The sequence below is a fragment of the Chenopodium album genome, chromosome 26 (assembly GCF_948465745.1).
Source record: "Chenopodium album chromosome 26, dcCheAlbu1.1, whole genome shotgun sequence".
NCBI lineage: Eukaryota > Viridiplantae > Streptophyta > Magnoliopsida > Caryophyllales > Amaranthaceae > Chenopodium > Chenopodium album.
In genome coordinates this window covers 7,934,407-7,948,781 of record NC_137859.1, presented here as the reverse complement: position 1 = coordinate 7,948,781, position 14,375 = coordinate 7,934,407, and the positions used below count along the sequence as shown (strand labels likewise).

Genomic DNA, 14,375 nt, shown 5'->3' with positions numbered 1-14,375 from the left:
TTTTAATTAACTTACGTACTCCATTACATCAACTTCAGAAAATTCTTTTAAAAGTTACTGTATAATTTTACATATTCTTCATTCTTGACTCTTGAGCCTAGACTTGGACAAAGTCTTCACAATTGTCATGGCGGCACATTAAAACTTAAAAGTATACCTTCAAACAAAAGAGTACTTTAAAGCCATGAGATCAATTTTTTATTTAAAAATTGATAGAATGATTCTTGCTTATGAAGTTATGATATTGTATTCCTATATGATAACTTTACTATTAACTTCTCGTAAAATAGTCAAATTCTAAACCTTTAATGAATATGGTAGATAGATCAATACCTGGTCTGCAAAAAAAACCTTATCTCACTCTTTTCCTTTTAAAACAAACCTATAGTAAATATCAAGATATTACAAGTTCAAACTCTTAACTTTCACCCTAGCTAGATCGGCTTAATTAGACAATGTTGAGTAGTTTTTTTATTTATAACTTATAAAAGGTACAATAATAATTTTTCTTGAAAGTAAACATATACGTACTTTGTAAATTGCTTTATCAACACTTAACTTGTACTCCCTCCGTCCCTAAATTACATTCCTCTTTGGAAATTTACACGGGAATTAAGGAGGGAAGAATAAGACAAATAACAATAATTAGATAATGCAATGGGAAGTACTAAGATAGATTAGTTATTACTCATGACAAGTCATCAATCCTTTGCATAAAAAAAGGACCAATCACATGCTCCTAATTAAAAAATTTCAACCAATCATATTCGTTGTAATTTGACACAAGGATTATGAGTGAGATTAGGTAAGGATGAGTGAGAAAGGATTAAATATAAAACAGAAAAAAAAAGAGTTGATTTACTAAAAAAAACTTACCAAAAATAGAAAGGAGGAATGTAATTTTGGAATACCAAAAATAGAAAGGAGGAATGTAATTTAGGGACGGGGGGAGTAAGATGTTTTACCTTCTGAAATTAATGGAACTATGGAATTGAAGTTATATACTACATCCGTTACATATTAGTTGCAACTTTGGAATATTTTATCTCTCACAAATAATCCCATAAGTTGCAACTAATATGTAACGGAGGTAGTAGATTTTTCATAAAATTCATATCGTACAAGTAGAATTATTGAACTTAATATGTCTAATCAAATGAAATTTTCTAACAACAATGCAATTTCTTAGGAAACCTAGCCAAGAAAGCAATACAAATTCTTAAATGGACCTGGTTCACACTAATTTATTGTGGACCACTAACATTAGAGAAACTATGGTTGTTTTATTAATACAAAAAAAAGTCACTATAATAAAATAAAGGTCACTATGTTGAAAATAAAAGTCATTTTGGTAATATATAGGCTATAAGAGGTTAATTTTTTTAATAAAATATTTTATAAGGTCAATATTAATAATAAAAGTCACTATGTTAAAATAAGGGTCATAACGTCGTACTTCGAGTTCACAATTGTATTAAACATTATGCAACTTTTAATAAAGGTTACTATGTTAAAAATAAGGTTACTATGTTAAAAAAAAAGGTCACTATGTTCAATTTAATGTCAGTTACGTGTGTATAAACCTCGGGTCCACAATAATATTATTGTGAACCAGGTCCACGCAAGTATTTCTGAGAAAGCAATAAATAATAAATGCGGGTGGACAACCAAATATGGAACTCCTATGTTTGATTTATGACATGTCCAAAACCTAGGATATTTTTTACTTAGGAGATTGAAGTGGAAAAAGCATAAACTTTTTATTTTTCTGTATTTTTTGGAAGGGTCAGATATTTTTCATTTTAGCAACGCTGAAGACGTAAGAGGGAGAAAAAAAATCCGGCTCTTGGGTTAATGAAGCGCCCAAAAGCAAAAAGCCCATCCTACGTGTCAGTTTCAAGCTAATCCTTTTACACATGGACAGCCACATACATTTTCTGTTTTGGATAAACCTCTCAAATATTTTTTACACGTGGCAACTACTTATAATGTCAAGCAAAAATCATAACTTAAATTTATGTCTTTCAATATTTCTCAAGTTATTATCAATCATTCAATTAATAGAATAATTATAGAGGATAGGATTGGTGGATAAATAAAATTGTGTTGATGTAAATGTAGTACTCCTTTAGGTTATTTAGTTGACACGTTTCTTTAATAATATTTTATTTGAACATGATCTCAAACCACGTGATTATATTTTATCATAATTATAAATCACAAAAGGTAGAGTGCATTTCTCAATCTTTTAGTCGATATTATAATATACTATATAATATTATATTATATTAATAAAGTGTTTATCGAGACGAATCTAAGAAGATGACTCTATTTATTCCAAATGTATAAATAACAAAAGACGATTAAAAGGATTGTGGGTGAATAATGTAAAGTTCTTTGCCATTAAAAAAAAAAGGAAATATTAAATATAATACTACATCCATTTCATATTATGTGCAACATTTGGATATGTTTGTGAGATATAAAAAAAACAATGATTGCACATAGTATAAGTAATCATATTTATAACAAAAAGTACTTCATTCGTAGTAATTATTATTTGCTAATAATTATTATTTTGTAACTTTTAATAAAATAAATTACCGAGTATGTGATTACAAATTGTTAATATTTATCTCTAGTAATTATGTTACTACCCAACTAAAAGCCATTATAAATCTTGAATCATGATTAATTTTGTTACTACTATATACGTTACACCTTTTTTGCCAAGTAGGATTAGGGCCTGTTCTCATTGACTGAACTGAACTGAACTGAAATGAATATTTTATAAGAGAAGGAAGTTAGGAGCTGAACTGAACTGAGCTGAACTGAACTGAACTGAACTGAACTCAGCTGAACTGAACTGAACTGAACTAAATTTCAACGTAAGAGAACAGAACCTTGGTTCCATGTTTTCATTAAATTAGCTCTTGCATTGGTTCCATGTGTTCAACAAGTATCTTGCAAAATTGGAATCCTTAAATCATGAAAACGAATATAATTATGTAAGTTCTAAGTTTTAAGTAACATGTACACTGATAAAATAAAATAGAAATAAAAGTAATTTGATCGTATCATGATTTAAGATCTCAATTTAATTTAACTCATTGTTAAAATTTTGAAAGAAAACCTAGTATAGTACTTTGTAACACTTAAAAAGACAAGACTAATTAAATTGTATACATGAGAATCAAGGTTGGCCTAGTGGTTGTAGGGCCCCTTTCACTTTCCTTGTGAGAGGGGTTCGATTCTCACTTTAAGCAAATGAGATCTCTAATTTCCCCCCCACTTGCAAGGGAATTATTGAGCTGAAATGAATATTTTATGAGAGAGGAAAATTAGGAACTGAACTGAAATTAAGTAAATGTAAAACCAAGGTTAATTTATAGAAATAAACCTTCTAAAAAAGTGTAAAATCTTTGGCATACCATTAATAAATACTACGTACATTCTACGTAGTACTGTATTGTAGTAATAATAACCTAGTTTTGTCATATTGAACCTTTTATTTGTTATACTAGTACTCTAGTAGTATTGAACTTGATTCATGTGTGAACAACTAACTGATGCCGACTACAACAAAATTAAAGTATACACACTTTTTTCTCTTCTATTCTAACTTTTTCCCTAAAAACACATTATTTATACAGTATACAGCTTATACTAAACCATACGTATCAAGCAAGTACCCGTAGATACAAGATTGCCACGTTACACCTTCATGGTTTTAGATATTTCTGCATAAAAACTTTTGTGATATTTAGCTAATATAAAGGACGACTATATATCCAAAGATATTTATAAGATATAATATAGTATCTTGTAGTCTTGTTATTTTGTTAATAATTTCTTGATTGATAATATCTTTATAATAATGTTATCACAAATTTTTAAAAAAAGCGGGTGTTCAATAATGATATTGAATGGCGGATTTTAAGGACAAAAAAACTGTCCTGGGCACGTGCTTTCCAAAATTAAAGAAAAAGAACTTTCTCTCTCCTTGATTTTCTCCTTCATTCACTCATTCACGCTTTCTCTCTCCTCGTTTTTCTCTCTCTAAAAACCAGTTAACTGCGATTTCTCTCTCCTCCATTGTTGCTTTTCGAGCTTTTTCGAGCTTTTTCTCACTTTTCTTTCACTTGTGAAGTTGTTTATCGCTTAATTGTGGTTAGTTTACTTATTTTTTTGAGATTTTTGTTAGTTTAAATTGTTTTGGTTCTTCGATTTTTAGGTTTTTTGATTTTGATTTTGTTTTCGTTTTTTGTAGTGTTAGTTTCAGCAATGGTGAAGAAGAAGATTACAAAGAAGGCTGTAGATGCTGAAGAAGGTGTGTTTGTTTAATTTTTCATCATTTTTTCGAATTTTCAATTGAATTTTCGCTTATATATGTCGAATTAGTAGTGCATGTTATTTTTTATTGTTTTCTGTTGATTTATTATGCATATTATGATAATTGAATTTCAATTTTGAAGTTATTATGTTTAATTTTGCTTTATTTTATTGTTCATTGTGATAATTGGTTCAAAATTTGATATATATGTGTTGTGGTGTTGTTACATGTTAAACAAATTTTGCATGTTTGTTTTCAGAAGTTTTATTCATTATTCTTCAAGTTTTGATGTTAGGTTTTAGTTAGATTATGAGAATAGTATGCATATCTGCATTGTGTTTGTGTATATGTGTTTGAGTACCAGTAATATGTGCATTGTGCATTGTGTGTGAGTAATATATACATTGTTATTTATATGCATGACAAAGGTTATTTTATGCTTTGAAAAGGGTCACTTTATGCTGTGAAAAGGGTCACTTTATTCTGTCAAAAGGGTCACGTTTGTATTTAAAAGGGTTACTTGTTGTAGTTTAAAGGGTGACTTTATGCAGTGAAAAGGGTCACTTTATATAGTTAAAAGGGTCACTTTATATAGTTAAAAGGGTCACTTTATGCTTGTTAAAGGGTTACTTTTTTATTTAAAAGGGTTACTTGTTGTATTTTAAGGGTGACTTTATGCAGTAAAAAGGATTTTTATGCATATATTCTAAATTTTCCCCTGAGTAATTTGTGAATTTGTAATTTATGGTTATCCTCTGTATTAATTAGATATAGGTGGTTCAATAGGTGGATATCGTTATAAATCGCCTTCAAGGGGAAAAGGAATGGGTAAAGAGCCTGCTAAAAAGAACAAGACAGGTCCTGAGAAGGACAAAACAGAGTCTAAAACTGGGAAGTCTAACATTGTGAAGGCTAAAACTGTGAAGGCTAAAACTGTTCCTAAGAAGGCCAAAGCAGAGTCTCAGAAGGTTAAAGCATCTCCTAAGAAGTCTAAAATTGTATCTAAGAAGGCCAAAGCAGATGCTGAATTGCAAGTAGTTTCTGATTCTGATTCTGATACTGTTGTGTAAGTATAAATGTTTTTTGTTTTGTATTTTTTTAATCATATATATCATGATTCTGATTCTGATTCTGATATTGTTTTACTTATATTATTATTATTTAGGGAAAAAAGACCCTTGATTGCAAGGTGCAGACCACACACATTGGAATTAATGATGAGTAATTTTAGTCCTAATCAACAAAAAGCTGTTGAAGAAATAGGTTTTGGTGGTTTATTACATCTGAAATTGAAAACTTTGAATCGTCAAATGCTACATTGGCTGGTTGAACACTTTAATGGAGGTAGCTGCATGTTCACTATTGCTGCTGGTAAAGAGTTTGTAGTTACTAAAAATGATATATGTGATGTCTTTGGCTTGCCTATGAGTGAGATTGCTGTTCCTGAACTTCAGAAGAATCCTGAAGAAGGTAGTGTAGATAAACGTATCATTCAGTCATGGAGACATGATTATGGTCTTACTGAGAAGCAACCTCTACATTTGTCAAAAGTGGAGTCTAGGATGGTTGATTTGGATGATGGTGGTGAAGAATTCAAGAGATGTTTTGTGCTACATGCTATGTCTAGCTTCTTAGCTCCTACTACTAATAGGACTGTTTCATTGAAGTTGCTGAAGGCTGTGGAAAATGTTGATGAAATCAAAACATTTGATTGGTGTTCATATGTTTTGAAAAAATTAAAGAAGGCTGTTGTGAATTATAAGAATGATGAAAATGCTCAAAATGTAAGTGGTTGTTTGCTAGCTTTGCAAATTATGTATTTTCATCGATTAAATTTCCAAGGAGAAAAGGAAAGTAGTACCCTTCCTTTGATTCAACATTGGACTGATGCGAAGATTAAGAAGCGGATCAATTTGGAGATTAAAGCTGGTGATTTTGGGCAGGGACCATTGGATACCCTTACATATCCCGTTTCACAGCCTGAAGTTAGGGATCCTATAACTCCTGTTGTTAAGCAAACTTGTGGTCAAGGGGCTTCTACAAGTGGTAGAAGTGGCCGCATTCTTGCATTTGATCTTCCAGAAAGTGTGATGACTGATGATGAAATTAAAGAAATTTCAACTGATGTAAGTGCTCTTTTTTTTTTTTTATTTAGTTATTATCTCTTTATATGCACTAAAGTTACCCTTTTTGTGCACTAAAGTTACCCTTTTTGTGCACTAAAGTTACCCTTTTTGTGCACTAAAGTTACCCTAAATATTCAGTTATAAGGGTTACTTTATGCATTTTAAAGGGTAACTTTATGCATAATAAAGGGTAACTTTATGCATTTAAAAGGGTAACTTTATGCATATATCATGAATTTTCATTTGTTTTTTATTTTTATTTTTTACATTTGTATAGTTTCTTATTGGTTCATATGTTTGCAGGCTGTTCATGAAACATTTCTTTTGGTCAAAAGAAATATGGATGTATTATTGTTGGTTCAGTCACAGGGTTTTCAAACCTTGAGTGATATGATTGCTTCTCGCAGAACTGAATCATTATCCTCTGATGATCCTGTTGTATTTTCTCAAACACAACAGTTACTTTCTGATCCTCATTACCTGAAGCTTTTAGATGGTTTAATTGAGGAGTGTAACAAGATGAAGTCTATTCATGAAATGTTTCGTGATTTTTATGAACCTGAAGGTCATAAGAATGATGATCCTGATAATGAATCTGAAGAAGATTTGAATTTGAATAGGTCTGAGGATGATGTCAATGGTAAAGGAAAAAGTGTTTTGATGAATAGGTCTGAGGATGATGCTGGGCCTTCTGTAGCAAATGCTTCTAGACGTATCGTCAGAGGCAATAAATCTTTTTGCTCACTCGACTGTGGGCCAGTAGGTGTGGATGTTCCTTTTCTTACTCTGTTTTTGAGGTCTAATGCTCGGATTTTCAAGAAATTGCCCAAGTTACATCAGGAAATTCTTGATTATTGTTTACTGAAGGATGATTCAATGATGAGGAAGTTAAATGTCATTTTTTATAATAATTATATTTTATATGTTTTTTTTCCTTTATTTTTTTGTTTAATGCTTATCTTATTTTTTATTGTTGCAGTGAGAATCTTGTTACTATTGGGATGAATTTTTTAATTCCAAGAGAAGACATGGTATCCCTGGTAGCTCCACTTAGAATTAGATGGTGCATCATTGATTGCTACTGTCTGTATTTGAACGAGAAGGCATGTTTTGATTCTGGTCCTCGAAAATTCTTCTTTGGTGTGAGGCAAAGTGTAAGTAATTTGATTTTTTTTTTTATATGCACTAAAGTTACCCTTTATGTGCACTAAAGTTACCCTTTATGTGCACTAAAGTTATTATCTTTTTATATAAACAAGTTCTCATACTTTTAATAGTTTGCATTCTTGCATGTTTGTGAAAACATTGGCAAAGGTGAAGTTTCACAAGCTGTTAATGATTTGCACGGTTTATGGGAAGGTTGGGTGAGCTATGAGAATCCTGAATGTGATATTATGGATGCTGAACTGGTATATTTCATGATAAATTACTATCAAAACTTTAAAAAAGTTCTGTTTTGTGTTAAACTGTCTAAATCAGTGTTTTAATTTTTTCTGTTTCAGATATATTTTCCTGTTCTTATTGAGAATCACTACATTTTGTTTGTTATTGATCATACAAAAGAGGTGGTATATTATCTTGACAATATCATCTGGCGTGATGATGCTCTTGAATATACCAAAGAATTGTCTTCACACTTGGTATGTTTATGTTGATTTCATTGTTATGTTTCTGTTTACTTATTGTTTCCATTTAAATTTTTTTTTTCTTTTTTCTTGTTTTATTTTATTCTAAACTTTTATATTTTATGTCAGTGTGATCAAATGGGTGTTTTTCTCGGAAAAAGAAATCATCCAAAGAGTGTTCAGCTACCTTCTTATAGGTTTCAAATTGTTGAGTTGGAATGGAGAAAAGAAAAAGTTGACAATTTGGACTGTGGGGTGTTTGTTATGTATCACATGCTCCATTTTGTTGGCGAATCGTTCAAATTAAATGAACTCAAAACAGTAATTATTCATCTATTTTGTATGTATTTTTTCCCTTTCTAATGCTTTTATTAATTACATATTGATAAGTTTTTTTTTTTTTTTTTTTTTTTTCTGTTGTGAGATTATTGGGAGAAAATTTCTGCGAGGTGAGATTTGTACGACACTGGTGCTGTGTGATTTGAATGAATCTAGGAATGATGTGTTGTCAGAATTAGAGAAGTTCAATGAGAAGAAGAAAGATCCTGCTTATTGCCAAGAAATTGAAATGAGAAGAAAGGATGCAATTGCTGCAAAGAAGAAGAAAGATAATGAAGAAAGAATAATGGCAGCTGAAGTAGAAGCAAAGGCAGAGGCAGACGAAGAGAATCCCAAAGGAAAAAGGGCAAAAAAGAAGACAGACAAGTACACTCCTTCTAAAGGGTGAAATGACTGTTAGAAGCAAAGGTTGATTAGGTCTAGGAGCATTTTTTGAACAATGAAAAAACTTAATGTTTGTGCATATACATCAAGTTAAATGATGTAATTAAACTTAGTGGTTAGTTTTTTGTTCTTTTGGAATACTGATGTATGTGCATACATTAAGTAATTTGAAAGGTTCTTGTGTATGTTTTTTGGGGTCACTTTTGTGCATAAAAAGGGTTACTTTGTGGCATAAAAAGGGTTACTTTTTATATTTGATAAGGTATACTTTTTTGGGTAGATAGGGTAACTTTTATGCATGAAAAGGGTAACTTTTATTGACAAAAGGGGTAACTTTTATTACTTGAAAGGGTAACTATTAACAAAGAGAAGGTTAATTTAGTGGATAGAAAGGATAAGGTATACTTTTTTTGGATAGATAGGGTAACTTTTATGCGTGAAAAGGGTAACTTTTATTGACAAAAGGGGTAACTTTTATTACCAGAAAGCGTAACTTTTAGTGGATATAAAGGATAACGTTTATGCATGAAAAGGGTCACTTTAATTCATGAAAAGGGTAACATAAGTTGATGTTTCCAAGAATTAAATATCTGCTAATAAAAGTGTCAATCACATTTTCATTAAACTTGTCATAGAGTAAAAAAACAAAAGAAAAATAGTTTAACAATACAAGGTATATTAATTTCAAAAAAAAAATGTTCAAAAAAAGATCTTAAAAGAGTCGTAAGTTAGGTGTTTTTGATCCAAATTCTGAATTTGGAGGTGGCAGTGCTGGTTTTCTTTTTCTCTTGCTTTTTTCAAGTCCTCCTTTTGCTCTCTTGCTTCTTCCTTTTGTTACAGCCGTTTTAGGATCAAGTATTTGTGGTACACTTGTGCTTGTACTCGATGCTGAAGAAACATCAGTATTGCTTTGAGTGCTGTCTGCCACATCAGGAATGTTAGAAGCAGCTTCTGTACTTTCTTTCTAAGCAGCAATAGCAAGTAAGTCTTCCACCATTTTAAGACTGTTTCTGAAGCTTAATAATACAAGGTATATTAATTTCGAAAAAAAAAATGTTCAAAAAAAGATCTTAAAAGAGTCGTAAGTTAGGTGTTTTTGATCCAAATTCTGAATTTGGAGGTGGCAGTGCTGGTTTTCTTTTTCTCTTGCTTTTTTCAAGTCCTCCTTTTGCTCTCTTGCTTCTTCCTTTTGTTACAGCCGTTTTAGGATCAAGTATTTGTGGTACACTTGTGCTTGTACTCGATGCTGAAGAAACGTCAGTATTGCTTTGAGTGCTGTCTGCCACATCAGGAATGTTAGAAGCAGCTTCTGCACTTTCTTTCTGAGCAGCAATAGCAAGTAAGTCTTCCACCATTTTAAGACTGTTTCTGAAGCTTTCTTCCATAAATGCTCTTGTGTCTTCATTTTCTTGACTTTTTAAGATTAGATTGTAGTATTTCCTCATCATTGTTTGCCTCCATGGAATATATTGCTGTTTAGGATCCTGATTCTTCAACCTATCCCATGCCTCTGTTTTTGCAAACTTAGTCCATCTTTTTGAAACATACTTATCTGGTATTCTTGTTACTGAATGCAAATGTAGAATTCTGATGCAATGATAACATAACCATCCAGATGCTTCAAAATTTTTGCAAGTGCACCATACAGTTTGGCTCTCATGTATATAGTTTACTTGATGTGCAGACCATGGCTTGTCTTCTAGTGTTACTTGATAAAGTAGGCATTCTTCATTACTGCCTAACATCTGAACAGTTGTTGCCATAGAGTATCCAAACTCCTCTTCAAAATCTCTAAAGAGTGATAAAGTGAAAACCTGTACATCAAAATCATGTAGGTTCATTTAAATTGCCATATATTAGGTGTAATTTATGTAGTTGTCAGTTAACTTTTTACCTGTGCAGCATGCTTTAGCATTCCAGAGAGAGGCAATGAAGTGAATGCTATTGACTTGCTACAGGTAAACTCATCATATTTCTCTGTGCTTCTCCAACGATTGGTTGTCTTCTTAAATATGGTATAAAATTCTGTCAAAGTAGTTGTTTTACTTGCTCTGAATCCTATAGCATGATTAGTGCTTTCACTCCTTTGTGACGATAAGATTCCTGCTGAAAAGAAATCTCTACTAAGGGCAGGACACCATTTGTCTTTCAACTCATACACTCTTTTGTACCAAGAGTGTTCTGTCAACTCATATTTCTGCAACATTGCCTGCCACTTTTCTTCGAATTCTTGTTCTGTCACACACATCTTTAAGCACTGGTTGAATGCAAATTTGAATTCTTTGTCTTTTTTAAGAGCTCCAAATCTGGTTATGGCATTTTGCTCCAAATGCCATATACAAAGTCTATGCCTTGTATTTGGAATCACCTGCATTGAAAATAAAGGGGTCACTTTATGCTGTTAAAAGGGTTACTTTATGCACTAAAAAGGATAACTTTATGCAGATAAAAGGGTAACTTTTATGTGAAAAGAAAAACTTTATTGTCAGATCTCAAATCTGTAAGATGTCAATATAAATCTTTTACCTCCAGAATTGCATTTGCCATTGCTTGGTCCTGGTCAGTGAATATTGAAGTTGGTTTTCTATCCTCCATAGCTTTGAAGAAGGTTTGTAATAACCACACAAATGAATCTGTTGTTTCATCCCCAATAAAAGCACATGCAAACATACAATTATGCCAGTGGTTATTTATGCCAACAAATGGAGCACATATAAGATTATATCTGTTGGTTCTGTATGTTGTATCAAAGACAAGAACATCTCCATATATCCTATAGTCTTCTAGCATCATTGAATCTCTCCAAAAGATATTGCAAATTCTTCCTTCTTTGTCAAACTTCACTCTAAAAAAGAAGTTTGGATCCTCTGATTGTTCTTGACTTAAAATGTTCACTAAAGTTTGAGCATCTCCAGCCTCAATTTGTTCCATTCTTAACCTTGAGCAGAAATTCAGGTGATCTACAACACTATGGCCTACATTCTGTTCTCCTCCAGCCTCTGTAGCCATGTAATAGTAAGTGTCCATTGTAGTTAAACCTGAAGATTTCATTGTTTTGATTGCTTCAGTTTTTTCCTTTGTCATTTTTCTTTCAGAACGATGCAAATAATGCCACTGTGGCTTTGTTAGCTCGTGGTTATGCTGAATAACATGAGACACCACCTCAAACTGTCCTTCTTTATTCACTTTTGCTCTTATGCATGCCTTGCAATTTGATCTTGTAATGGCTACTTGTCTTGGCTTTCTTGCTTTTACATTTACATCCTCTTCATCAACCATTTCAACTAACTTTGTTTTCTTCTGACCTGAATGTCTCTTTCCCTCAGCAGAACACACATAGTTTTTCTCAGTTACTATTTTTGTGTGTTGTTTGAATCTAGTTGTATGTTTTCTTATTGAAAATCCCAGTATAGCAGCATGTTTTTCATACAATTCCAAAATTTCTTCAAAAGTTTCTCTTACCACACCAACAAATGATCCTCTAAGATCTAAACCAGAAGCATCAATTGGATTTGTATCTGTTATTTAATACAAACAAATCAGATAATAACCACAGCCAGCATAAAAAAGGGTAGCATTCGTGTGAAAATAGGGTAACTTTTATGCATGAAAAAGGTAACATTTAGGCATTCAAAGGGATACTTTCTGCATACAACTTGAATTTTCAGCATACAATTTGAGTGTAACATTTGTGCATAAATAGGGTCACTTTTAAGCATGAAAAGGGTAACATTTAGACATTCAAAGGGTTACTTTTTGCATACAATCTGAGTGTAACATTTGTGCATAAATAGGGTCACTTTTAAGCATGAAAAGGGTAACATTTAGGCAATCAAAGGGTTACTTTTTGCATGCAATCTCAAAAGTTCTGCATTCAATCTGAGGGTAACATTTAGGCATAAATAGGGTCACGTTTATGCATAAAAAGGGTAACAATTATGTATTCAAAGGGTTCTTTTTAGCATACAATCTCAAAAATTTATAGAAATTACCTTCAGTTGCATTTGTTTTGGTTGTTTGTTCTGAATTTGAATCAATTGATTTATCAGGAACCACTTGATTTTCAGCATTGTGTATTGCGTCTTCTGCATTATCAATTGCTTCTGCATTGTCTGGATGGTTGAATATTGGTACGAATTCATCTCCAAAACAATAAGTTTCTTCTTCTTCTATAATCGATCGATTTAAATCGATTTCAAATTCAGTCTCAACTTGCCTCTGTTTTTGTAGCAATTCGTGAATGAGATTGCTGCATTTTGTTGTATCGAAAGTCGAATTCTCCATTGATGATCGATTTCTGCAATTTGTAAGTTTTCTCACCTTTTTTCTCCTCGATTGATGATCGAATTCTTCTATTTGTGCGTTTTCTCACCTTTTTTCTCCTTTATTGATGATCGATTTCTGCAATTTTTGCGTTTTCTAACCTTTTTTCTCCTCGATTGATGATCGTTTTTTGCAATTTTTGCGATTTCTCACTTTCTCTCTCCTCCATTGTTCTGCGTTTTCTCACTTTCTCTCTCCTCCATTGTTCTGCGTTTTTTTGATTTAGGTATAAAATTCCGTGATTTTAAATTAAGCTATTTTAAAAAAAAAAAAAAAAAAAAAAAAACAATAAAGAAGTTGCACGTGAGAAAAACCCGATGTACAGTAAAAATACTGTACACCGGGTACATGCAAATGGAGTTGTAATGTTATTGTATTAGGTATTTTTCCTATGTTGAATTTGTTAATGTATCTCAACATTATGAGATATTGTCCCAAGCTCCGATCCCAATGCATACAAGTATGGAATAGGATGACACTGATTGATGATTTACAAGATTAGGTTTATATTAAGATCTTTGAATATTTGGTCTTCTTTTCCTAAAAAATTATTGTTAGGAAACCTAATATGATAATAAGGATATATACAAACTATACACAAAATATATTCGAAATATATGACAAATAAATATATTATAGTGAGTACTATTTGCAACGATTTTGTTGAATAATTTTGAGAATTGGAGACAAAGTTCATGTTAATTAATTGATTTACTTAGGCAAAGGTGTTGTAAATTAATTAACAAAGATTATTAAAGCAAATAATTAGACTAATTAACCTTAATAAAAGGTTGAATAAAGAACCTTGGTTTAAAGGAAGCATAGCACGGTTTGGAGAAGACAAAGTTGCTGCTGCCCGGATGGCCGCCCGGTCAGGGTGGTGGTAGCCCGATCGGGCGCGAGCGCAGCCTTGGATTTCATCTCCTCCACCGCCCGATCGGGCCACCACCGCCCGATCGGGCGCGAGAGGACTCTGAAATTATCGCTGAAAACCGCCCGGTAGACCCGATCGGGCGCGTGTCAGATCAGTTTGATGATTGACGGTTCTTCTCTTCTCTTGCTTGATTTTGACAGTTACTTTGTGGCTGTTGGGCTTTGATATGCTTTAATATATATATGTTCATTGAACATATGTTGAAAATACTGGAGAAAAATATCAGTTTTTATTTTTCTTGAAAAACCTTTGCAATTCTAATTTTCATCATCATAAATTCACAAGCTTTATACATTGAATTGTAATTATCC

At 32.1% G+C, this 14,375-nt stretch overlaps 2 protein-coding genes and 1 long non-coding RNA gene across 7 annotated transcripts; 2 read left to right on the top strand and 1 right to left on the bottom strand.

The window, feature by feature from the left end:
- The first annotated feature begins 3,887 nt into the window (after positions 1-3,887).
- Positions 3,888-8,994, top strand: LOC145616289 (uncharacterized). 5 transcript variants are annotated; one of them, XM_081670986.1, is made up of 10 exons: positions 3,888-4,170; positions 4,271-4,330; positions 5,120-5,399; positions 5,499-6,459; positions 6,763-7,346; positions 7,439-7,613; positions 7,737-7,868; positions 7,962-8,099; positions 8,214-8,405; positions 8,509-8,994. In XM_081670986.1, exons 2-10 carry the CDS (start codon positions 4,285-4,287, stop codon positions 8,809-8,811), a joined length of 2,811 nt encoding a protein of 936 aa, XP_081527112.1. In that variant the 5' UTR covers positions 3,888-4,170; positions 4,271-4,284; the 3' UTR covers positions 8,812-8,994. The 5 variants fall into 5 exon arrangements, with proteins under 5 accessions (XP_081527112.1, XP_081527109.1, XP_081527110.1 ...); XM_081670983.1 differs by having other exon boundaries at positions 5,102-5,399; XM_081670984.1 differs by having other exon boundaries at positions 3,888-4,330.
- A 696-nt stretch (positions 8,995-9,690) lies between these two features.
- Positions 9,691-13,323, top strand: LOC145616291 (uncharacterized). Its single transcript, XR_014107626.1, has 5 exons — positions 9,691-9,788; positions 10,006-10,146; positions 10,710-10,765; positions 12,857-12,937; positions 13,038-13,323. It is a non-coding gene; the product is annotated as an uncharacterized LOC145616291 (long non-coding RNA).
- Positions 9,826-11,170, bottom strand: LOC145616290 (protein FAR1-RELATED SEQUENCE 5-like). Its single transcript, XM_081670988.1, has 2 exons — positions 10,702-11,170; positions 9,826-10,621 (listed from the first exon to the last, which is right to left on the bottom strand). The coding sequence occupies exons 1-2, from the start codon at positions 11,053-11,055 to the stop codon at positions 9,878-9,880; spliced, it is 1,098 nt and encodes a 365-aa protein (XP_081527114.1). The 5' UTR covers positions 11,056-11,170; the 3' UTR covers positions 9,826-9,877.
- Positions 13,324-14,375: the final 1,052 nt, after the last annotated feature.